Source organism: Triplophysa dalaica, chromosome 9 (genome assembly GCF_015846415.1).
Source record: "Triplophysa dalaica isolate WHDGS20190420 chromosome 9, ASM1584641v1, whole genome shotgun sequence".
Taxonomy (NCBI): Eukaryota; Metazoa; Chordata; class Actinopteri; order Cypriniformes; family Nemacheilidae; genus Triplophysa; species Triplophysa dalaica.
In genome coordinates, this window is record NC_079550.1 from 13,764,258 (window position 1) to 13,790,566 (window position 26,309).

A 26,309-nucleotide genomic window follows, 5' to 3' on the forward strand; every position below is an offset into this window, starting at 1 on the left:
TGTCAAATACTATCTTCTTTAGCAATTCATCTTAAAGTTCAAGATCACTGCACTGTAAGATTTCTGCTCTGCTTTGTACTTTATCAAACTGTAAATGATTAATCTTGTTACTCACTGATATGGTGTCTCAAAGCTCTCTGAAATGAATGACAAGAGACAAGATGCCTCAAGTGCGGCAGAACACTCTCTGCTCTAAAATGAGAGCGGGGTTGCCAAAGTTGGGAGATATCTTCACATGGTGAGTGGACACAGCTTGACATATGCAAGATCTTTCAGTTTACCATACGATTAGTGGTTAAATGATCCATCACAAATTATGAGTTAACCGTCAGTCTAACCGTTTATAATTTACAGGCAACTTCTAAAAACTCTGCTGATGGGACAAATCCTCTCAGTTCTGATTTGTGGAACTGCTGTAACATCTCAATATCTGGCTTCTGTCTACTATCTGAATACACCCATGCTTCAGAGCTTTATACATTACACCCTCCTTTGCATCACATATACCACGGCATTGATCTTCAGAAAAGGTATCTGAATGAATACATCAGATATGTATCAGTAACTTATGATCATTGTTTTCTTTGAGTGAATAAAGTCTGTATGTGGTGCTAAACATTTTCTCTGCCATGTAATATTCGGGACTTCTCTCTTTTAATTTAGGTGATGGCAATATTTTGCAGATATTAAAGACAAAATGGTGGAAATATGTCTTATTAGGATTAACAGATGTGGAGGCAAATTATGCAGTGGTGAAAGCATACCAGTACACCACATTAACCAGCATACAGGTGACAGTCGTATATATATATATCTCGGTATATATATATATATATATGTGTGCTTAAATTATGTCATGATACATGTGTATTCACTAAAACATCTCAGATTCAGATTTTCAAGTTGCATTTTAGAATACAGTATGTCACTTGTTGCATGCGTGCATGAATTGTTCTTGTTAAACATTGACAAAAGTAGAATCAGATTTGCAAGCTGTTGTTGAAATGTAACTGCAATTCTGTACTTATTGTATGTTCTTTATAATTGTTCTTCAGCTTCTGGACTGCTTTGTTATCCCGGTTCTGATGATCCTGTCCTGGTTTTTCTTGAAAACCCGCTATAGGATCACTCACTTTGTATCTGTGTGTATATGTCTGGCTGGGGTGGGAGCCATGGTGGGGGCAGATATCCTTGCGGGTCAGGACCAGGGATCTAGTAAGATTTAATAGTTCAAACGATTCTTTGAAAGAATAAAAGGCCATTACTGGTCTAAATTATGCTTTATGATGTCATATGGTCTTTTGAGGCCAGATCTGTTTCTTTCCAATAAATTGTCCAGAACATAATTCAGCGTAGAGTGTAATGTGTCATTACACAATGAAACCTTACTATTATTCATGCCTGTGTCAACAGCAAGTAACATTCTCCTTGGGGATGGTCTGGTTCTAGTCAGTTCTACTCTTTACGCCATTTCTAATGTGTGCCAGGAGTACACAGTGAAGAATTTGAGCCGGGTTGAGTTTCTGGGCATGATTGGGCTCTTTGGAATGGTCATCAGTGGAATTCAACTGTGAGATTGGTTGAGTTGTTAATCAAAAGAGGTCTGTTCGTAAATGAGCTACTTGCATCATCGCCATCATTGTTTTTATCTTGCAGAGGCATTATTGAACACAGCGAATTGTCCAAAATTCACTGGAAGTGGGAAATCGGTAAAGTATGGCAAATACTATAAAAGAGAATAATAAGTAATTTTGTATAGAGTTAGATAGGCCAATGACACCAAAATCTGTACTCATCATACATTTGAAGGCTTTGTGAAGATGTTTTCTCTCAGTTTCATATTTCAACTTTCTTTGCAGCTCTTCTCTTGGCTGGATATGCACTGTGCATGTATGGCTTTTATAGCATGATGCCCATAGTGGTAAAGATGACCAGCGCCACAGCCGTCAACCTTTCCCTGCTCACCGGAGACCTCTTCAGCCTATTTTGTGGACTCTTTCTGTTTCATTACTCTGTAAGTATTTAAACATAAAATGGTGGCTCAGTTAAAACCTGAGAAAATTGACAAACTGGTAACCATAGAGACATGTTTTCAGCTAAAGGTTCGTCTGTCAGTTTAAACAAAACCACTGATACGCGCCGTGTTGTGTTTATGCTCTGAAGGCTGCATCACAGACTGCTCTTTTGCAGTGTTGCCATGTTCTTTATTAATAAGCGCTTTTATGCTTGTTGTTTGGTCTTAGATCAAAAGCCTCGGCACTTAGGTCTTAATAAATTGTCAGTTGCAGATTTTGAGATTTGTTGGTCTTAGAAAATAAAAACCGAGCGGTTTATTGTGCCGGCCTCAAAACCAGAGTAGAAAATACTTTTTTTTTTTTTAATTTGGATGTTTTTGAATGTAAAAACCACGTGAACGTCATAAGTATATCTCAGGTAACAGTATAAAATAAAAGTTCATGAACCCTTTAACGGTCACTCTCCTCCAGCTGATTCTAATCAAGTGGTCGTAGCGTTTCGTTTCATGAGAAATAGTGAATGAGCACAGCTTTGATGGGAAAATCAGAGTGCATTGTGGTAAAAAAAGAGTGACCGAATAAAGCAAATAAAGTAGTTCACTCAGGTTTCGGACACCACTACAAAATGGCGGACACCCAATATAGTGCACTATGGAGATAGAGGGCGGTTTCAAACACACTGCATGTTCATGTGTAAAAGTGATGTCGATGCATAGCCTCTATATGGCACTTCCTCATTCTGTGCAAGCAGAATGAACTAGATGTTTCCTAGAAGTCTACTGCAGGTCATTGTGACATCAAGCAAACCATTTAGCCTATATGATAATGTTTCACAGTTTTTGTTGTCTTCTCAATGAATCCGATTATTTGATAATTCTCTCACTTGAGTATGATGTTCATGTATTAAAGTGATAGTTCACCCAAAAATTAAAATTCTGCCATGAATTACTCACTCTCAAGTTGTTGCAAACCTGTTGCAAACCTACATTTCTTTGTTTGGTTGAACACAGAGAAAGATATTTGGAACCCAGTCTACCTTATGTAGACTTCTGACCTTCTGTTTTCTTCCTCAGTTTTCAGGACTATATATTGTGTCACTGGTGGTGATCCTGATAGGTTTCATCATGTTTAATTCTGTTCCCACACCGATGCCGCCTCTTGGCCCAGGATCTGATGAGGAAGGTTCTGACAATCAAACTACTGAATCTGATGATGAGAATACTCAGAGGTGTGTCGAGATGACGGCATGTGCGCGTGTGGATCTAGAGAGAGATCAAGTCAAGAACCGGTTTAATAAAAGACAAACACACAACATTGTTGTCATTAACAGTACGAAACTGTAGCGTTAACTAAAAAAAGCAAAACAGGTTATAGACATGCTCTTGTTTAACAGTGGCTCAAATGCATCATCACTCTTAATGGTGAGTTACAGTACATTTTTGTTACAAGGATGTAACCGATTGTTTAATCACATTAAGTTTTAAGGATATCATTATATATAAATTATATTTATTGTACGCTGGATGTGTGTATGCCATCACTGTCATTTTAAACTAATATTTATTGTACAAAGCGGTTAGTGAAAACCGTAAATTAAAGATAATCTGTCAATTTATTGTGGTCAGAATGAGCTAGCTATTTTTTATCATTTATGTATTAATCTTTCAGTACTTTTTTGAAAAGTTCATAGTACACCACTTTCCCGATGGAGGATTTTTTGAATCTATGACGATATTTGTCTTTTGGTTTTATCAAGTTTGGAGAAAATCATTTCTCGCTAATGTACAATGCCACAAGTTTAATGTCTCATATAAAGGCTTCGATTGAATGACTTTGTTTTGATTTAGATAATACTAAACATTAAAAATGATTACAACTGGTATAATGTAAAAAGACAAAAACATACATCAGAAACCATTTTGTGCCTAAATCGATCACAAGACAGCTAGTAAAGGTATCAAGATTTATTTTTATTTAGCATTTGTTCTCTTTTATTTATTTTCTTTTTATTTATAACATTGGACAGTTAGATCTATACGCAGCCCCAAATTTACAGGCTATATACAACTTAAACTTTCTCCATAGGGAAAACACACTAAATATATATATGCATGTACTGTATATATAATATCAGTGTGGAAAGAGGTCAGAAAAATTGCCCCAACATATACAGTACTGTCCATGGTCTCAGAAATGTATAAACATATTTTAAGAGTTACCACAGAACATGAATCATCCATCTAATGTTACATGCGAAAACAGCCACATCTTTTCTGTAGAATACGTCTATGTAGAAGAAGTGATCAACAGTTGTGTACATTCTACTGCGTGTAAATACACAAAACTAAACCCTGACAAAAAAATCATAAAAAGAAGTCTAATGAATTTAGTTACACGCACATGCTTGCAAAAGCAAAACAAATGAAGGGACTTGCACAATAAAACACTAAGCTGATTTGTAAACCTGGTTTGCTCATACGGGACAGCCAAACTATATCACAGTGTTCTTTTAAAATCAAATCTCTCTACAGACAGCGCGTTTAAAACATTCTGACATCAACATAAATGCGTGAAATTATTTCATTAAGGAATACAAGGTGACATACATCCACCTTTCATCTCCATCGAAACGACATTAGTCAAAGCTGACATAATGCCCATGTGAGTTTTCTTACCTAAAAAAAAATGCATTTTCATTCCACAAACACACTTATAAACGTAACACTCACGACATCTGCTACATGTACCCAAGAAAAATAAAAAATAACCACTTCTGATTGCAGTCTTTTACTACCTAAAACAAACCAACATTTTTCACCAATGGCAAGATGAGCCGTTGTCTGCCTCATGTCTTAACGCTGGAATACATTCACAGTGACATCAAGAAATGTTCAACTTCTTTGCAAAACTTCCACAAACGAATATCTATTTAATATTTGTTTATTCCTCGAAGCAATTCATATACCACGTATCTAGATTTAAATAGGTGAATAACTTATTTTCTGAATGAGTGCAGTTGCAAACAGAGAACATAAGGGGGCGTGAACATACAAGAGGACTGCAGATTGAAAAGGCACTGCTGTCAAACTCCCTCAAACTATTCGAGTGACAGTCACAAAACACAAGACTCTATACCAGCTAGAGTACAAAATAATAATTTCATACAGAAGCATCTGAAATGTGCTCAGTGTATTGCAGTCAACTAAATGGTTGATTACTGATAATGACGCTAGTCTGGCATTAATGCTGCCTTCACATGCTCTCGGAAATTCGATAATTCCCACTTCAACCCGGATATTTTTTTATATTTAACAGACAATTGCAAAGTTCTAAAGAATTAAGTTACATTAATGTTTCAATGTGACTTAGTACTTCTAATGTGAGAAAATCCAGCCGTTACTTCATCTGTAGTGGGAAAAATCTCACTTACATGGTGTTTCGAATGAAGCATAACTATATGGTTTGAACGAAGGCAGAACAGGTGACGTGATATTAAAGGTAAAGTTCACTCAAAAATAAGAAAAATTCTGCTATTAATTACATTTATTAAACTTCTTTTTTTCTTGATATTTTCTCTATACGATGACAGTTCAACATTCCTGTAGCTCAATTGGTAGAGCATTGCATTAGCACCGCAAGTCGATTTGGATAAAAGAGTCTCCCGTCCAAATTCATAAAATGTAAATAAAAGCACCATAAATGTAGTGTGCAGTCTTTTAAAGCTACAGACCTGACTATAATGCAAATCCTCATCTTTGTTGTGGCTCTTCAATGTGCAGTAGTTTGGATGTTATTCGCATCAGTGCGGGATATAGAGAAGATTCATACAATATTAAGCATACATGTTTGAAACAACATGACGGAAAGTAAATGGCAAATTTTCATTTTTGAGTGAACTGTTCCTTTAAGACAGAACTGTAGGGACGTAAGGAGGTTTTGGTTGAGATTTGTGACAGATAAAACTGTTTTCCTGGTTTACCTAAAAGTCTATGAGGTGTAAAAAGTGTGCGATATCAAACCATTCGCAAGCAGTCAGACCTAGAATCGATTTCATCTGATCCCATTTCCATTATTATTGATTCCACTATAGGGCCTAAAACATACACTAAGTAGCACATGAGTACTCTAAACATCAAATTCTGCCCCTTCCCACAAATAAAGATAGAAATTCTCTTTTTTTCCGTTATTATAAATCATCATTGTATAGCAATAGACATTCAATAAATTTCTCTGTTTTGCTTTGAGTCTTTATAAAGGTTTTTTTTAATACTTTCTTGTCATTTGGAATGTACTGTAGCTCAATAGTTCATTTTGATTGCAATGCAGCATTATTGTGGGATGGGTGGGGGCATCACCTTTTGACCAATCTGTGTCTGTACTCATCCAGGCATCAGTATCGATTCATGCCAGCTTTAGCGTGCTGACTGGGAAGGAGGGCATGGTCACCATGGTAACCGGGTTAAGGATGGTCTGTCCGACTAAGTGAGGGTGATGGGTGACCATCTGAGCACCTATGGCCGTCTGCTTGCCCACCATGGTGGCTGACGTGCTGGGGACAGACGTGCCATTCAACTGGCCGTGAGAGAACGTGTGTGTGATGTGGCCCATGACGGTGGGCTGCGTGACCGCCACAGGCTGAGGGTAGATTGTAGGAAGGTGGGCAACCGGGTGTACCGTGATGTGGCTGATAGATTGAGATCCTGAAGCCAGCTGTACGGAACTGGAGGGGGTAATATGGGCCACATGCTTGGAGCCCGACTGGATGACATGGTTGACAGTATGGATGACGGAGGTGTGCGATGCCGACCCGGCGTGAGCGATGACGGTGGGTTGGAGGCTGGATGCGGTCATTATGCGAGTGTGGGCTGGAGGTAGGGTCTGCGGGGTCACCACTGCATGCGGCTGCTGGATGGCTGAAACGAAGGCGGGGGCGTTGGGAGCCTGTGCTGGTGTCGGCGACAGAGCTGGAGCTGTGATTGGGCCCGCGGCGACGACAGGGGAGAGCTGAGCCGAAGGAACGGGGGGTAAAGTCATACATAGCTTCTGTGAAATAGAAACGTGCTGTGCTATGAGGGAAGAAGCAGGCCGGGACTTTTTAAACTCTGGATGAGGCGCAGGAGGCACTTTGGGTAAGGCATTGTGCGTAGCTGACAAGCTTTCATCTTCAATGTCTTCATCAATGTTGTCTTCACCTTCTGTGGAGAGGAAAATCTCAGTTATGCATTTGCTTAAAATGACTTTAATTACAAGTACACATTACGCTCAACTGAGTTATGAACAGAACCGCAAACAAGGCACTTGGTAGATGTTTGTAGTACTACCTGAGGCGGTGGATGTAGAGGCCTGGTCATCATCAGGTTGGACAGTCTGACGGAGAACACGATCAATCTCCATAACGTCCAATCGCTGACTTAGTTCATTCTTTAACTCGTCCAATCTCTGTTGCAGAGCGATCTTCTCCCTTGCCAAACGCTCCATCTCATGCTCGTAGTCCTTCTCCTTCCTCTTTAGAGTCTACAGAAAGAGATGAAACACATGAATGTTCTGATGAGAAACAAAAACACAAACATGCCCACGGGCACTCATGGGGGACAAACCTAAAGCTCTCTGTAATTTCTAACTATCTGTAACAACATTTAAAATAATCCAAGGGAACATTGTGGGTTAAATCTAATTGTAAAATTGTGGCATATATATTTGTAAAATAATGTACGGTGTATTCTATGTACTAATAATGTAATGTCCATGGAGCATACTGAGGTGACTCTTTCTTTAATAATTTGCTTTCAAATGCCTCAATCTTGCAACTGACTGTAGTATTAAAAATGAGCCATTTTAAAATAAATAATTTAAATAATCATTTCAAAAATACTTTCAGCATAATAAATAGTTAGAAAACAGTACTTCTACTAAATTTAAAATAAAAAATATTGTTTCTATTTGCGGAAAGTAAAAACTGGAGAAACATGTCAAAATAATAGAAAATATATTCCGTATTTTTACAGACCTCAAATACTGCAAAGAAAACAAGTTCATATTCACTTTCAAGCAATACGACATAAAGATAATTTTTTATCAGTTTTCATGTCTTGTCATGCTGTCAGTCTTTCACATTGCTGTCGGATCGCTTTATGTCACTCCTGATTTTGTTGAAATTAAACAAACACTGGACTGGAATGACCACAATACATATAGAAATGCTGTTTGGAAATGAAAATTTGTCTTTTTTACCAGCTGTAAGTTAACACATCAATATAAGAGTATCTTAATTCTGCCATTAAGTCTTATCACAGTCTGCTGAAAATATGGTAGTGTTACAAGTGTTACAATTAACATTGAATAATTCAATGTCAAAATCCATAATGTTTTGTTTTTTAAGTAGCCATATAAAAAAATAAGGAGAATGCATATCATCCGAGCCATAAACAACACTGACGGAATACGGAAGTGAACCAAAATTCCTCGACTGTAGATGTCATGTGCTTCTGCGTAAAAATCCCTGCAATCTGTTAAACGTCCTCTATATGCCAAGCACAGGATCCTGTTTCTTCCTGTATGTCAGTCCAGAACACTCCTCCCCCACAGTCTGATATGCTAACAGAACCCCTCCGCCCTCTTGCTAACTGTCACATAAACATGTGGATAACCCAAGGCAATGACAGCCCCTCCCACTTCTGGGAAGGCATTCACTTGGTATGCACGAACGCACAGACAGAGTAAGATCGATGGGAGGAGCCTACAACAGTAGAGATGGGCCAATCACAAGTTGACATTTGGGAAGAGCGAGACTTTCCATGGCAAACAAGGAGAGTGACTGGTGACCATCTTTATATGTGTACAAACACAACACTCACATGCTGGTCCAACTTCACAAACATAAGCTGAACTGCAGATTAAAAAACACACAGGGAAGAGCAGAGAGGAGTAAGACCCTGGGCCGGGTCTAAGCGACAGTTTCTCTTCTCTGTCAGCTGACACACAGGCACAAGGACACAACAGCAGCTTAAGTGTCTGTATATAGAGAGCATGCAAGTCTTCGATACAATAAACTCCATGTAACTGGAAAGTCATGCTGCTCATTGATATGCATTACATGGGAACCGATGGAATCTACTATCTGAGATTTTCTTGGACAGTGCTATAGAGGATAATAAACAAAAATACTAAGCTCCAAAAATAAAGTACATAGTCTGCAAATAACAATGTTTGGGATATTATGCTTAACTTTAAAAGCATAGAAAGTTTCATAGGTGGAAATAAATACATTTACATTTAGTAATTTAGCAGACGCTTTTATCCAAAGCGACTTACAAAGAGTTTAGTGAGCAATAAGCGATTGGAAAAATATGGAAAGTGTGCCTTACACACACTATCCAGGAAACATTTGTTGCACTGTACAATAGGGTTGGGCGATGTGACAATGTTATCATATATCGCCGATGTCTCTCAAATACCACGATGTCGATTACAACAGACAGATACCAGACGATAATTGATAATAATGGAAAATATCCATTATAACATTATAATGTGATGTAGGCTTTAGCGTCAACATTAATGTTTATATGCCCAGGCAGTCAGTAACCTTGACAAAATTTTGGGAAACTGTGTACTGTGTTCTGCTCTTTGTACAGAATCTGCTGCTGTTTTCTGCCGGTCGCTGCACAGATAGACCTATAGATAGACAAGATGCGTCAGCAAAGCAAAACCTTACACTCGCGGGTCTGTACAGATGTTCGAATTGTCCGACCCGGTCAGATATTTTTAGGGTAATCTGACGGGTAGGATTACATTTCAGGACACATGCAACATTTTTCTACTGCATAAAAGCTATGGTTTATTTACACGCTTTACCTGTCACTGCAACACTGGTTTGTGCACGTGTTTGTGTGCACTCGTGCATGCGTGTTTGTTTCGCACTTGGTGGGACCGGAACAAATTCTCTCCCTGTCCGTATCTGCAGAGTTAATCGCCTGCGCAACGTTGCATGAAGTCAAACACACCAGATATTATAGGATTTCGGGATGTTTATAAGTCGACTATCAATATATTTTTTAAACACATCGCCCAGCCCTACATTACAATACATTTCTTGCTACATTTTTGTTAAAATTCTTACACATTTATGCATTTAGACATTACATTTAGTCATTTGGCAGACGCTTTTATCCAAAGCGACTTACAGAGCACTTATTACAGGGACAATCCCCCTGGAGCAACGTGGAGTAAAGTGTCTTGCTCAAGGACACACTGGTGGTGGCTGCTGGGATCGAACCAGCAACCTTTTGATTACCAGTTCAGTGGTTTAACCCACTAGACCACCATCTCAAGGTGGTCTCCATATGCAAACAATTTAGCGCTGCACAAATTCCTCTTTCAACCAGTCATGACAAACTTCACAAATTCAGGTTTATTTTTACATGTCCTGTCATAATAATGTCAACAATACCTCAAAGGGCTTGCTCGGTTTTGCGTTAAACTATTTTAAATTTGTGTGCCAACGACAATGACAGAATTTACTGTATGTGGACAGATGACTTTGAACATTGCAAGAACAAACTCATAATTTCAAAGTGAATTTGGTTAAAATGATACACATTAGGCTACATCCACACAAAGAGTTTTCCCCATCCAATTTTTTTTCTGTAAACACATTCGTCTCAAGAAATTTCAGAGTGCACACAAAACCACTGAAACCAACTCAAAATGATGTAGTATACATGCAGACCAGTATGTGGCTCTGTAATTCTGCCACAGAGATACACTTAAAACAGAAGATGACTTGCGAGACGTAAAGGCTTGCACATAACCCTTGCTAGATGTGGGGTGATGACATCATCGTTTCAGAAAACATACAGATTTGTTGTACACACGAAAACGAAAGGGTGTTGTTTTAGATTTGTCCAACCCGGTAAAAAAAAAGGCAATTTCAGGCAGCCAAAACGTCGAATCCGTCTTAACAAAATGCCGAAATGATACATAAGTTTTACATATATAGCTAAATGCGTCTCTGTGTGGACGGGCTAGCTGAAAAAACATTTGTATGTTTTATTACAATTTTCATGAGAAACAGTTTTGTTGCACAAGCTTGTTGTCTTATAAACTTGCTAAATGAGTAATATCGTCTGGCATGCGTCATAGCTATCATTCATCAACAATTTACATAATATGAATGAACAAAACAGAAAATCAACAATTATAATTACAACAAATTTTTCATTCGCACCCATTAGTTTTCAAACCAGAATGAGGACGCATTTACGGCGGCCCGCACACAAACTGGTCAAACTGCGCACACACACAGTTCTTCGTTTTCTCAGGCCACGTGCGCCCGACAAGCATGGCTCTGCAGAAATAATAACAGCGTAGAATGCAGATCCAGGCTGGTCATTCAATATGGGTGCATGCGCGCGAAGCTTAAAGAGGAAGTGCAGGTTGGCTTCGATAAGGTCAGCCGTCTGCATCTCGTGTCCTCGTGGATACGACAGCTCGAGGAACCAATCGATACAAGGCACTTCCTAGAGGCGACTGAGAGAGCCCCGCTTCCTCTCTGAGGTGTCAGTGCCTTTGTCTCAACAAATGATATGCTGGGAAATACTACCGTCGCCAAGGTAACAGACAAGGAAACGTCACTGTTGCCACGGTAACAGAAACGGAGCACGTGCAACTGAGTGCGACCGGGTGTGCAGCCTGCATTGGGCAGTAGTATAACAGCCTTGTTTGATTGAGTACCTCTTATATATATGTGTGTGTGTACCCACATATCCAACCCTAAATATTAATAGCGTTTCCTCTTGTCTGCCGTTAAAAACGGTTACAAAAGATCCATCTCCTGTCTCTTTTTTTCCACAAGTGAGCCCTTCCTTTTCTTAGGGGGCAGGCGCATTCCTTCCTGGCTGTCTACACCAGACCCTCGCCGACCCAACCCCCACCACTGATGGGACCTGTTGACAGCTCTTCTGCTCTGTGTGCTGTACCAGGCTCAGCTCCAGCCCACAGCTGTGCGTGCCTACCACTATTAGTCACACACACACACAGCCTGGGCCGCTCTACAAACACCCAAACCCAGTGAACTCCTGTTTAGCAGAGCAGAGCCTCCATCCTTTCGTCTCTTGCTATAGCCTAAAGCAGCTTTGAGGAGCAAAGGGATGTGGAAGAGGACCCTGTCTGCACTAAACAGTCAACTTGTGTTGATATTCTAAGGAAACGGTGTATTTGTTAAAGTAAGCCTGTTCGATTCATGATTGATTGAATGTTGAAACAACAACAAAGACAATATGAATGTGACACACTTTAACTTACATTATCAAGTTTTTTTTCCATAAATACTTATGCTTTAAAGTCTTTAGAGTAAATACTTATGCTTTACATTTTCATTATGCAATGAAAATGCTTTTCATTATGCAATGAAAATGTACCTACTATATGGAGATGAATTAGGTCAAGTTTTACTTTTGTATCAGTACTAAAAGAAGCCTTTTGTTAACACAGTGCCTGGCAAAGTGCTGTGTTAAGACACTTCTAATAAGTCTCTGTAGTCTGTGTCTCACAAGCCAAGCACATGATGTTCAACCTCAGTTTATCATCTTCATTTAAGCCCCGCCCCTGACTATGTACACGTAAAAGTGTGTCATCATGTGTAAGGGTACATGTAAAGTAGGAATTGGATGTAACTTGAGAATTGGATGTGTATGAGAAATACAAACGGTAACACGTATAGGTTTTAATCTAACATGAACTGACAATGAGCAATATAGTTTTCAGCACGCAAACTTGTTAGTTAATGTCAATTAAATCATTCATGTTACTTCACACAGTGCATTACCTAATCTAAACAGTTTCAATGTTTGATTTTAATGATATATTAGTAAATGCTGAATATAATAAATGCTGTAGAAGGATTGTTCACTGTTAATGTTAGCTTATGCATCAACTAATTGTTAACAAATACAACCTTATTGTAAAGAGTTACCATAAAACTAGACAATGTAATATTCAATGCAGATGGGGAGGGGAAGTTCTGCAGAACCGAGAGAGAGAGAGAGAGAGAAAGAGAGACAGAGAGATAGAGATAGACGGCCACGTTGCACCCATGCTCTTGCTCATAAACAAGCCTGCTGTGAAGGATATCCCGTGACTCTGTAACTGTCTATTCAAGCACAGCTGGGTCTCTGGTTTGCAGCGTCGGTATGAGCACAGAGATAGCTCAACCAACAACATGCAACAACATGGGTTTTTTGAAGAGGTTTTCGGTAAATCGCCCGAATTGAGGTCTCTGGTAAACAAAACCTCTAAATATTTTCACGTTTTTTATTCTATGACATGAAACACACCAATTATAACCCGCTTGTGATTTTTTTAAAGCCTAATTGTGTCTTAAAAACACCGGTTGCTTCATTTGGCAGGGATGTTAGACGTCATTGCGCATATAAACTCACAAATAATGCAACATGGGCACAAATCTCTTAGGTTAGCCTACAAAAATACATCATCTCTGAGGTACTGGATAAACATTTATTGTTGAAAGGGGACACTAGTGGCAGTCCAGGCTCATGTGGTCCCCTAAACAAGACAAGAACCCTTCCACAACTTCCTTTACCCAAAATTTGATCCAGATTAAAAATGCAACATAAATGATACCTTTATTTACAATGTATGGAAAAGAGCTGCTCGACAATGTATGGGCATGACAATTCCTTCAAAAATTTTATTAATATCCATAGCACTACAAAGAAGGAAGCATGTGATCCTCATCCTACGCAAAAAGACACGACCCAGTCTCTTAGGAGAATGATGTGGATTACCAACTGACCCACACTGACCCTTTCTTTACTGCTGACACACAACACTGCACAAAGACAGGAAATGAATGAGGCGTATCATGTGACTCTGGCTTTAAAATCCTTAGTGATAATGACACTTCAGGGCTGATGTGAATGTCAAAGAAACACTGAACAAACAATAATATTAGTTTAATTATTGGACTAAAGTACAGTACCAAAATTGATCATATTGTTTCTGCACACCACCAAAAAAACTACATAGGTGTGAACAATCCACTAGTCTGACATTCACCTTAAAAATAACAAAAACGTGTGTCACAACATTTTAAGCTTGTTTAACAACAAAAAACCAGAGTCAGAAAAACACAATCTACTAGAATTCCTAAAAAAAGTAAACAGCTAATGCGAGAATTTTGGGGATGTGGTTAAGCTGAGTACGTATTTCCCTCTAGTACAAGTGTGCAGTGCTCTGGTAGGAACAGCAGTGGGGCACTGAGCCAGGGGGTGACGTCACACGGCTCTGTGTAGCCATGTGCTCGATACTCATGTGGCAGGGAACACGTCGAGCGAGCGGAGAGAGAAGCGCAGGGGGAGGAATGGAGGAGGAGCTTTGACTAGAAGAAATGACACAGCCAGTACTGCAGGGAAACTCTGGCGACTGTTTTTTTGAACAGTACAACGTTCAAAGCAATGTACTGTGGTGCAATGAGTTTATTTGCATCCTAGAGATTTTCTCGATAATAAAACTTGCTTTTACAGAGCTTTTGTTTTCCCCAATGTAGGAGTAAACAGATCAACCTCAATACATAATCTGTCATTCTTTCTTTCAATTAAAAGTCACAATAACAAATACATTATCTATTACGATAACCCTCACTTGGGACTGACAATCCACACAACAGCGTTCACGTCATAGGTGGTGCCACGGTGTGCCAGAGAGACACTAAAACGAAACAGCTTAAATACACATCAACATGAATTCAGAGGAAGCAACAAAAGCTTTCCACGAAACCATCATACTAGAAACAATGTTGATGTTAATGTCAACATTGATCATTGATTGCTGGGAAGTAACACTAAGAAAGTAGGAACAACACTAACCACATTCTCAACCAGTGTGACGGAAGCTTTCAGTCATGTATCCTTTAAGTAACAAGTAGGATTGTTATGTGATTTGCACACTCTCCTAAAATGTCCTGAATCGTTCAACTCAATCTTTTTATTATGGTGAATCATTTAAACAAACTAGTTCATTCTTAAAGGTTCGCGAATTCATCATAAACTTTGAAAAGCATTTTACAGCCTGTATTTTGTGGGGAATTATCCTGCCATTATGTTTTAAAATGTTTTAATATAAGTTTCATTTATGTATGTATATTTACAATCTCATCACAAACATGGTTTTCCAGAAGGACGAAGAAAAGCAACATAGAATTGCATTTTTAATTCTGATCAAATCCAAACCTTCACCTCCCAGTACACTCACAACTCTCTGGAGAAGCCAAAGCTGTTTCTGACAGACAGTGCTTTAAATAAATACACCGTAAGCCTGGTTGAGCAACAGACAGCAGAAAGAGGAAAGGGGGGGAAAAGGATGTAGGCTGGGCCGCTCTAGTAAATTCCAACAGATACTAGAAACAATCTGATTAGGAAGGAGAGAGAAGCGATCCCGTGACACGAGTTCTGTTTCACCAGTTCCCCGAGTGTCTCGCACCTCGGCTGAATCGAATATTTTGATTTGACTTTTCTTTCTTACGTAGGCATGCATGTGTTTGAAAGTGGCACTGGATGTGGTTTATAACCTCAGTTCACACGAGACAAATGAGTGGGATGGTTAAGAGAAGGTGCTCTACTCTCACTGCAGAGGGACAACTATGATCAGCAGTCAGAACTCAAATCAAATGTATTACTCATCTTCAAAATCCCATCCTCACATTCATGCTCTTTAAAAAACAGGCACTTATAAAATGTTAACAACTTCAAATATCTAGAGAAATCTCAAGAGAATGACAAACGGACCATCCTGCCCATTATATAACTACATAGTTATTAACACACGTTTTTCTTACCTGAATGTATCTCAGTGCACTTCTTAAAACGCTCAGATTAGAGGTCTTCTTTTCATCAACATTAGGGATATTCTTCTTAAGGGTATCGAAACACTCCTTTAAATGAGCCCGTCTGAAAAAAAGAAAGAAAAACATTTGGCATACACCTGTATTTCCAAAATGATCCATCCACATTTTTAAGAAAAGATTATAAATAATTATTAATGCTTATAGACTACTGGTCGAAAGTTTAGGATCACTCACTCATTCTTTATTTAGATTTCTTCTACATTTTAGAATGATAGTAAACCCATCAAAACCATTGAATAGGTGTAACTAGGAATTATGTTTCAATTAAAAGCATCTAAAATAAATTTAAGCAAAGTTACATTTTGGCAATCTTCAAAGTTGTCATCCTTTGCTAAAACATTGCAAAATCTACACTTGGCATTTTATCTTTCAGCTTCTTGAGGTCTCAACCTGGGAAGCTTTTCAAACAGTTATCAAGAAATTTCTATCCATTTCTAATATTTTTTAATAAAGAAAATTACATTTTTGCACAATTACATTTTTGTCTACAGCGGCAATTTCAAACACTGAAACAAACATCCATGGAAAAAAATAAGAGACCATTCCAACTTATTATTTAATCAGCATTTCAAGATGTTTTGTGGTCATTCCATTTCAGTGTCTGTTGAATTTTGAAAGACTGACATCATGACATGAACTGTGATAAAAATCAAGGTTATCACATAAAATAAGATTTTGAACTTTTCCTAAATACAGTACAAATTTTACTGTACTTTTGAATTGCTTAAAAGCATGAACTTGATTTCTTTGCAGTATTTGAGGTCTAAAAAGATACAAAGCATTATTTGTTATTTTGACCAGTTTTCATTATCTGCAAATAGAAACAATATTTTTGATTTAAAAATTAGAAGAAATAGTTAGTTGGTCACAGAATGAAACAAAAATGATAATTTTACCTAAACACATACCTATGAATAGTAAATTCAGAAAAACTGAAAATTATTTTTAAATGGTCTTATTTTTTTCCGCGGCTATACAACCTTGAGATTAAAAGATTGTCAAGATAATGAGAAATGAAGCTATCCAAAACTTTTCACCGGAAGTGTACCAACTAGACATTTTATTTTTAATAAATGTTTAGATGACCACAACCTAACACGTGAATTTGCAGCCACAGGGAAATACACACAATGTAACTATGGGCAGAAACATAAACCTACCTGTTCTTTTCGAGTTTGTTGTGTACTTCTCTTGTTCCTGCCCTGTAAACAGAGGTCACAAGGTATTTTACTCTCCAGTCTTTTTACTCGGTTCCCAAACTCAAACACACTGCCATAAACCATCTATAAAAGTAAACGTTTATACAGTAGGACACGCGGTCAAATACCACCGCTCCCAGACTCACCCTCCAGGTCTTTTCTTCCCATCTATATTATGGTGGTCATCGGGTGGGCTGCCTCTGGCTGCAGGGCTGGGTTGGGTCAAAGGAAGTCCAGAATGGGGGAGAAGTGCATTTTGGGTAGCTGTGATGATGGAGCCCGGGTACGGTTGGAGCTGCTGAGGTGGTTGCGGATTGTTGCCGTTGAACTGAAATAGTGATATGGGCTCAGCTTTGACCTGAGACGAGATGAGGGGATGCTGGTGAAGCGCCTGCTGCTTTGGCAGAGAGTGGACATCTTTTTTGGGTGGAGTCAGGCATGGTGCTATCGAGGGGCTGATAGATGTAGGGAGTGCGGTGGGAGCGGAGGATACCAATGGGATGGGGATGACAGTGATGGGCACAGTGGGGGGGAAAGGAGGGGCCGGTGCGGTTATATGGCGATGCTCAGGAACGGATTCCTCCAGCCGGGTCATGTGGTTAATTCGTACAGGGTGAGTATAAGAGTTCACTTCGACTCTTCGTTTATCAGCCTCCTGTTCACGACGTCGCTTTTCCTGAAGCTCATTTTCTTCTGTTGAACAAACACAGAAAATGAGATGTAAGAGAGAGGATTACATGTTGGGAGCAGTGGTGTAATCTTTGACCCCAAGTATATAAAATCATTTAAGAAAGAGAGATACAGCTGTACGGTTATTTCCAGAAAAACACGAGAGGCTGGAGCCATGCAGGGGGGACGGAACTAGAGCACGATCACACAATAACATTACATCATCGCTAGGGATGGGCCGGTATGAGATTCTGACGGTGTGATAACCTTGAGCAAAACTACCACGGTTACACAGTATTACCATTGCATATAGTATACAATTTGTTATTTTTACGTTTTTCCACTGAACACCTGAAAATCGTTCAAATAAATATTTGAGTTCTTCTTAATTGAATAAAAAAAATACAGTCAACTCAAGTGAGCCTCAACCTGCATCTCAACAATTAAAACAATTTCTGTAAAAAAGCAGTCATCGAACCATGTTTTTGGACACATGTTTTCTTTCTAACGTTACACAATTGTGACCCTGGATCACAAAACCAGTCTTAAGCAGCACGGGAACATTTTTAGAAAAAGACAAAAATACATTGATTTATTCAAAATTGTTGATTTTTCTTTTATGCCCAAAATCATTAGGACATTAAGTAAATATCATGTTCCAAGAAGATATTTTGTAAATTTCCAACCTTAAATATATAAAAACTTTATTTTTGTGAGTGGATGGCCTGCCACAGTGTTTATTTTTCTCAATATTTAGATTTTTTTGCACTCTCAGATTCCTGAGGTGTAAACGGTTGTAATCTCAGTCAGATATTGTCATATTCTAGCAACTCATACATCAATAGAAAATTAATTTATTCAGTTTTCAGATTATGCAAAAATCTTAATTTCGAAAAATTTACCCATAAAACTGGTTTTGTTGTCCAGGGTCACATTTATTTTTCAATCCAAGTTATAATACAGGAATGTAAGCATGTTCACCTAGTTCAAACTTGTTCATGTTGTGCTAGTTGATTAGACATGTTATTTGCCTCAGTAGGAAGCCAAATAGTATTTATTGTGACTTGACTTCTTTTTTTTTGAAGCTGCTAGCGTCTGTTGAGGTTGAAAAAAGTTCAACTTTTCTGGAAAAAACACCCTTTTTAACAGCTAACCAATGACAGAGACCTGTCGTTTCCATAACAATATGCAACATGACGTGATTGGTCGAGAAGGCCCCAGCTCGAAAAAATTAAATGGTGGCCGAAACGCCCGTTGGAGCAAAGTTTTCTATACAAAATAAGTTTCATTTTCACTTTCAACAACTTTTAATGCATTTCTAGCGAGAAATTAGTATTGTAGTTTTAAAATATGTGATTAGTTATTGCAAAAAGCTCTCTATGTATAATTCAAATAGACTTCCGTTAGTCCAACTATCTGTTTCTCTGGGCTACCTTCATGCACAGACGCAGCCTCTGAAGTCATGGAGTTTGGCTGCTGTTTGTAACAAAACAATGCCAGCGTTTATATTGAACTGCGTCTTTTTAGACGGGGAAATCCAGCACACAGGTGACTCTCGCTCACTGACTGCTTGCACCAACCAGAGGGGGAGGGGCCATGTGACTCGTTACGCTCTTCACTGCACACAACCTGAAAGATTCTTGCAATTTCATTCTTTGAGGACGAGTAAAAAAAGGGAAATTTTACCTCGGTAAACCTTGAAACCGGTAATCGGTCCACGCCTAATCATCGCATGAATTCCTTTGTGTTTTTACATTATGCACATACGCGCCGATTGCCAACAAAACAGACACATGACTTAGTTTCACTTACTGCGTGTGGTTCATGTCCGGCATCTTTTAGCACTGGGACCGTGCCATCTATCGGTTTCTTTCAACCAATCTCCAAATCCAGCATTATATCCACTGTTTATTTAACATCCATCACTGAAATGCCATGAACAAACAAACTACTTCTCTCACTATCGCTAGAGTAACTTGATGCAGTGCTGCCAATCTTGATGGTAGGTGTCGGTCGTCGGTTGGCAGGCTACGTCTTTCGACTTGCTGAGCTTTTCGGGGAGAATTGCCCAATAAACGGAAATAGGATTCATGTCACAAAACAGGGATCCAGACTTAAAATAAACTTTCCGAAACAAGTTTGAGTGCTGGGAGAGTGTATCAAGCACAGACATACTACAGTATGTCATACATCTAACTCGTTTTTAACAAGATGACCATGTTAATCATGAGAAGCCAGCACGTTTAACACTGTAAAGAAGTCAGAATGCATGAGAAACAGCGTTAAATCACCCCTTTAAGCATTCATGCTTAAATTTTGACAAACTCAAATTTTCTATTTTTTTTTTAAACAAACACACACTTTTTTTATGTGGACTAACGGGACATTATGCATTTTTGTTTTAACCATGTGTGAAGGGGTAAAACTAGGACGTATTATGGATCCAAATCTGCCACACATCAATGTAGGTCAATGGCCCAGCTCGGTACAAAACAGAGATTGTCTCTACCTCACAGTGATTTCCTCTGAAGGACCGTATCGTGTGCTTGCAGAAAAATGTGTGTTTCTGCTTTACAGTTGGGGATAAAGTTTACTCCAACCACATCATGTACAGGCTTAATGCTAGAGTTTCTCGGAACTGGAAATGTGATGATCCAAGACCGCCCAACCTCTACACTGCCTTCTGTCCCAGGACCTTTGCCAAACCTTTGGCATCAATTAGACATTCCAATACACCCAACCTGACACTGCTTTAGAAAAATACGTAGAAGATAATGTATCATAGGGGGGTAACCTTGTTGTGACTGGCTACCTCCAAGAGGGCAAACCATGTGGCAGTTTGTTACATTGTTGTGTTTGAGTAGCTAGACATTGTCAATGCTGGCTCAACCAATAGCTGGAGTTTAGGGCAGGATAACCTGTTTGTCTGACTAAAGAAAACATATGGAATGTGTGGGTAATCTCATCTTCGCTATTCTTTAACAGTAAATATTGTATTCACAAGTATTTCACTTAAATAATTTTTTTTAGATATTTAGTGAATTTAGACATCAGCTCACTTATCCTGGAAATGCTTCATTCTAAACAAAACAATCCAAAACAAGTGCTGCTTTGTTATTTTGACAATAAGCATTTCATCTTAAAGGGGGTAAAGGGGGCAAAGTGAATGGGGCACTGTTGACAACATTCTTCAAAATATTTTCTTTTGTGTTCTGCGGAAGAAAGAAAGTCATACAGGTTTGAAATGACGTGTAAATGATGACAGAATGTCAGGGTGTAGTACAAATAACTGAATCAAATTGCTTCCTCACATCATCCAAGCGGTGTCATAAAATAAACAAAACAGTAATTAAAATAATCCAAATCCTCCTAATAGAAAGAATTAATCAAGAATGCACGTGTGTGTGGAAGGTCTGATCGATTATGACAAAAATCATAATCATTATTTTGATCAATACTGAGATCACGATCCTTTAAAACGATTACTCAAGGAATTTTGAAACAACCTTGGAAAAATAAAGGAAACTTATCTTTTAAACTGAATTAAATTGAAAAATGTATGAAAGAAATTGCCCAGCTGAACCACTGTAAAGGAAAGGGGTGCACTGTGGATTTATACCACAAGAAAAGAGAGGATTCTTGTAAAATGGAAAGGAGTACATAAATCGTTTTACCTCGATTATTTTGTTTTTGTAATTGTAGAAGGGAAAAATTGACGATTACGATAAATTTTCGCTTAATCGCACAACCCTAGTGTGTGGTGACCTAGTAATAACGTGCAGTGAGAAACACATGAGCGTGTGTTTGTATGTTCGTGGGATGGCACGAATCTCATTGGAATAGAAGCTGGCAAATCATGCGCACACATGGGATAATGGGACTTAAGATTCACATGTGTGTCAAGCAAAGGGGGGGGGGGTTAAGTGCTCCACCTTCACCAACTTAAACTTAATAGCAATACAGAAATCCACCCCCCAACCGGTCTCCACCATGCAAGAACAACGCAAGCATCCTACTGATGAATAGACCAGGAGCAGTGGGGGGTAGATGTGTTGTTACTGTGGAATCAACAACCAATTGCAACAATACACAAGGATGCGGAATACATGAGGAACACGGGACCATGACTGAAATGTGACAATTCAGTTTCCTTTTAATGTCAGGACTAGCATAACAGCAGTTTAATAAAACATTACAATACATATAGTATGCACTTATTGCAGCAAATAAAGATGGAGAAAAGCAAGGCAAATCAAAATATGTTAGTATAATAAATAGGGGTGGCGCGAGATCCGATTGGTCTCGTGAGAACACAATATCCTTACTTAATTTGCATGATGGGTTGTTGGGATCGAAATTGCGAGCATTTTTATCGCATATGCTCCCTTAATTGAACCTGTGTGACCTCAAAATATATTTGGGAGCATTTGTGTGAGTGGCGTGCACATTTCGTTGTGGTGTGACCCGTTTTCATTATTGTACAGAACACGCTAATAACTGCACAATGTATGTGTTTAATGTCAGCAGAGCTACAGTAACCGGTCCGGTCAGTCGACAACTTGATTTTCCATCCCGAAGTCCTACTTTCCCACCGGTTTTTATGTAACAAGTGGTAGACGGTTTCAACGTTTGAGCGCATCTCTTACCTATGCAGCGCCTCGTGCATATTAAAGGGATACATCACACAATAATGAAAATTAATTTACTCATCTTGGAGTTTTTCCAAATGTGAATACATTTCTTTGTTCAGATGAACACAGAGAAAGATAACTGGAATAATGCTTACATTTACATTTATGCATTTGGCAGACACTTTCATCCAAAGCGACTTACATTGTATTATCCTATACATTTATACTTAGGCATATGCAATCCCCTGGGATCGAACCCACAACCTTGCGTTTTTAACGCAATGCTCTTACTACTGAGCTACAAGAAAGCTGTAGTAAGCTGTAATGCTTATAACCAAACAGATCTCACGTCTTATTTTCTCTTGTATGTTTAGTATTGCTCTTTAATAAAGAAAAAGTACTTATTATCCGAATCGATTAAAAAATCTGTAGCATACTTGATTACTAAAATAATCGATAGCTGCAGCCCTTAAGTTCACATAACGTTATTTGAAAAACATCACAGGCAACCTCTTAAAAATATATAATCCGTCTCTTACTTATGTGCAAAGTAAGCATAAAACATGATGTGTTTATGTAGTTTTAACTGTTTCTCTGAAGGCTATGGGGGGGTTCAGTCAGTGGAGGAAGGAGGATTGACATTGTGATATGATCGCCACCTTTTGCTAACACGAGCAGTCGAGCACGATTCAAAAGCATGTAGAGAAAACAGCCACAGCTCTTTACAAAAAGCGTCGCCTGTTAAGAAAGCAAACCATATTTTTGGTGGAATTAGTGCATAGTGTAATTCATTAAAATACAATTATAATTTGTTTTATAAAGTACAAGGTGATTTTATAACGACTACATTTTTGTGTTTTAAGCTGAATTAAAGACTATTTTTCCAAAAATATTGAATCATTGAGAATTTCTTTAAAAAAGTCTCAAAATCTTGTCTCTCGTTCTCGTGTCTCGTCACACCCCTAATACTAACATATAAAGATAGCTGATATGAAATAACTAAATGCGTGTTATATAACTAACATATTGGAAAAGAAAGCAGTGGGTTTCTGTCCTACTTTCCCCCTCTTGTCGCAGGCAGCCCCTGGCGCGCACATGGAAAAAGGGGGAGGGGTTGGTTCGCGCGTATCCTGTAAGAAGGCATGATCGAGACAGACACGTCACTGGGGCGTGGTTAAATCGGACACATGACTGAAATGTTGAGAAAGCGCCAGTCGTAGACGCATGGAGCGCGGGAGCGAAAAACAGTAGTCCGATCATCCAAAATCGACAAATAATGCACCACTTTGCTCAAGAACGTTAAATAAAGCGTTACGTTCATACACAATGCAGATGTGAGTGCGTGTGAATTTTCGGTAATGCGTTAAGTTATACAGCGCAACTGGCACTCGAGCACGTACTTGTAAGCCACCGCCCTTTCCAGCAAGCAGGTAACGTTAACGTTATGCTTTCCAACACTGGCACCGAAGCCCCCTGCATTGCAATGAAAAGTAAGGTCACTAACTTTCCCAGCAGTCTAAAAAATGACACGTAACATCCATTTTCGTGCATGGCTATCACTTCGAGTGGCAATAGTAGAATACACCATGAAAATAAGCGTAAATAAGGAGCTCTGCCGTTTTCAAAAAGCAAGTGTCATGTTATGATTGACGTTAATAATATTTTATGCCCCCTTCCGCCAAACATTGTAAGGTACGCAATCTATGCCATCCCATTAAACAAATAGCTTTATACAATTTAACAAGACACGACATTGCAGAACAACTCCGGTTCTTTTTGGCAAGACCCCTCTACCATTTGTGAAGGTTTGCGTCCCCACTATCCCGTGATCTTTCATTTTCTTACCACGTGTTTTCTGTTGTTGCTGGGCTTGCAATTCCAAAAACTTCGCCGCCTCTAAGAGCGTCTCGATGCTCATCTCTGATCGCTGTATTGTCGGTTCCACAAGCAATGGCTGAAACTAATTTAAAAACACTAACTAGCCGGATTAAAAGCTTCTGTTCGGGATCCGACCTTCACACCTCATCAAAAATAATAAAATTAAAAAAAGACGTGACTGGACCCCCCCTTTTTAAATCTTCCACGCACGTAGAGGAGTCACGACAAGATGGCGGTTTTTGGTGTTCAGTCAACATTTCGAGCCATTGTACAGACAGTTCGACCCCGCCCCTTTATCATAACCCCGCCCACGTGTTCATATTTAAAAACACGGACATGTCCCGTTTTGCTTGCGTTCGACAAATCACGATCAATGGCGAAATTTGAGAAACTCAGAGAAACGTGTGGTGTCAAAGTTGTTGTATACGCCTAAAAATGTAGTTGTCAAATCCAGCTTTTACGGGATACAACTACAAAGCCACGCCCCTACGTGATTAATAAAACATTAGTTTAGAGCAGGCAATAGGAAAGCAGAGACTGAAAGCACGGTGTCTGCTCACGTGGGTTTCATTCTGCGCGTACCGCACGTCAACTCAAAACGAAAACGCAAACTGCACACCGACGTGCTGTTTGTGATCCAGTCGCTGTTCAAACAGACCCACAGCAACATTAAAGCGCTTTGTCAACATGCTTTGCATTAGATCAAAACATATACGTGACCCTTTTTGTCACTTAAAAATATAGTGTAACAATCATCCCATTAAAGAAACGAATTAGTATTCGTTGTTTTCCTTTATACTGTTACTGTAGGGCTAAATAAATAGGAACGAGTAGTCAAATATACACATTTTTGTGAGCAATTCAACCAATCTTCAACCTTGATAGCCTCATTAAACGTTGACCAATGAACAACATTTTTATATGAGCCCCGACCTTTTCCCTTGCTGCCATGATACATGCATTGACTGAGTAAAAGGGTGTCATGTGACTGTATCCATGGAAACCTGGAGGCAGTGTCCTGCAGGACAGTAGGGAGTCTTGAGGAGTCACAGGAAAGGGTCTGGTGACACAACGGAGGAAAGAAAAGAATGAATGTGTCGCAAAGATTTGAGTGTATTTCACACAACTGCATGTCAAGTAAAAAGGAAGAAGTGTGCACAACTGATAAACCAGGTCTTTAAAAACCCTCCAGCTGAGCATAGAGAAACCACTTCCAAGTAAGCAACGTCACATGACCAGCCAATGCCACATAAATGGTTAAATTACATTTTTCTTTTTAATATTGTTAAGATATTGGTAAATTAAATTATTTTTTTAAATACTAATAACTATTCATGCTGTCAAGAGGTATGAACAAGGAAGATATCGGCTGTCCAATGACACCTTTATTACTCTGCAGCTGTTAAATAAAGTTGAATGAATCTCAGCAATTTCCAACCCGAAAACATTACAGACACTAATGCAATTGTATGTTGTTTCCAAAAATCGAACTTTTTTATTCAGCGCTTTCCGCTCGAATAAACAGCGTTTCGCTTATTCAGATATTTTTCTTTTTCTAGAGCCTATTAGCTTAATCTTTCTTTCTTTCTTAAAAACCAAAAGTCAAAGCAAAGGGCATGCAAACACTTTTAAACCTGTTATATCCTCTCACATGCATTGTAAATAAAGTCTTATGAACTGCCCCAGACCAATTAAACGGGAGCCAATTCACCCTTAGAAAACTTGATGTGACAAAGTCCAAACGTTACTCCTCATGCCCCCTCCCGGCTGCTGTAGTCTTCCTGTTATGAAGAGCAATTAAACACAGGACACAGGAAGTTTGTACTGACTCGGACTTCCTGCAACCAGAAAGGCATTCCAGGAAGAGAAACAACACAACCTATTATTGAAGTGAAGGAATGCGGCTTTCCCAATATATACTTTTTGTCCACAAATGTTTTTTGTTCAGCATGTGTAACTTTTGGCTTATAAGGTAAACTGGTTTGGGATGCTCGAT

At 38.9% G+C, this 26,309-nt stretch overlaps 2 protein-coding genes across 2 annotated transcripts; one reads left to right on the forward strand and one right to left on the reverse strand.

Annotated features, from left to right (window-relative positions):
- The first annotated feature begins 107 nt into the window (after positions 1–107).
- On the forward strand, positions 108–3,831 carry slc35f2l (info solute carrier family 35 member F2, like). The gene is made up of 8 exons (XM_056757179.1): positions 108–238; positions 355–530; positions 664–791; positions 1,056–1,215; positions 1,414–1,570; positions 1,657–1,709; positions 1,860–2,014; positions 3,089–3,831. Exons 1-8 carry the CDS (start codon positions 147–149, stop codon positions 3,356–3,358), a joined length of 1,191 nt encoding a protein of 396 aa, XP_056613157.1. The 5' UTR covers positions 108–146; the 3' UTR covers positions 3,359–3,831.
- Positions 3,832–3,964: 133 nt separating this feature from the next.
- On the reverse strand, positions 3,965–25,249 carry mnta (MAX network transcriptional repressor a). The gene is made up of 6 exons (XM_056756746.1): positions 24,281–25,249; positions 17,282–17,828; positions 17,097–17,138; positions 15,868–15,979; positions 7,337–7,529; positions 3,965–7,210 (listed from the first exon to the last, which is right to left on the reverse strand). The coding sequence occupies exons 1-6, from the start codon at positions 24,351–24,353 to the stop codon at positions 6,417–6,419; spliced, it is 1,761 nt and encodes a 586-aa protein (XP_056612724.1). The 5' UTR covers positions 24,354–25,249; the 3' UTR covers positions 3,965–6,416.
- Positions 25,250–26,309: the final 1,060 nt, after the last annotated feature.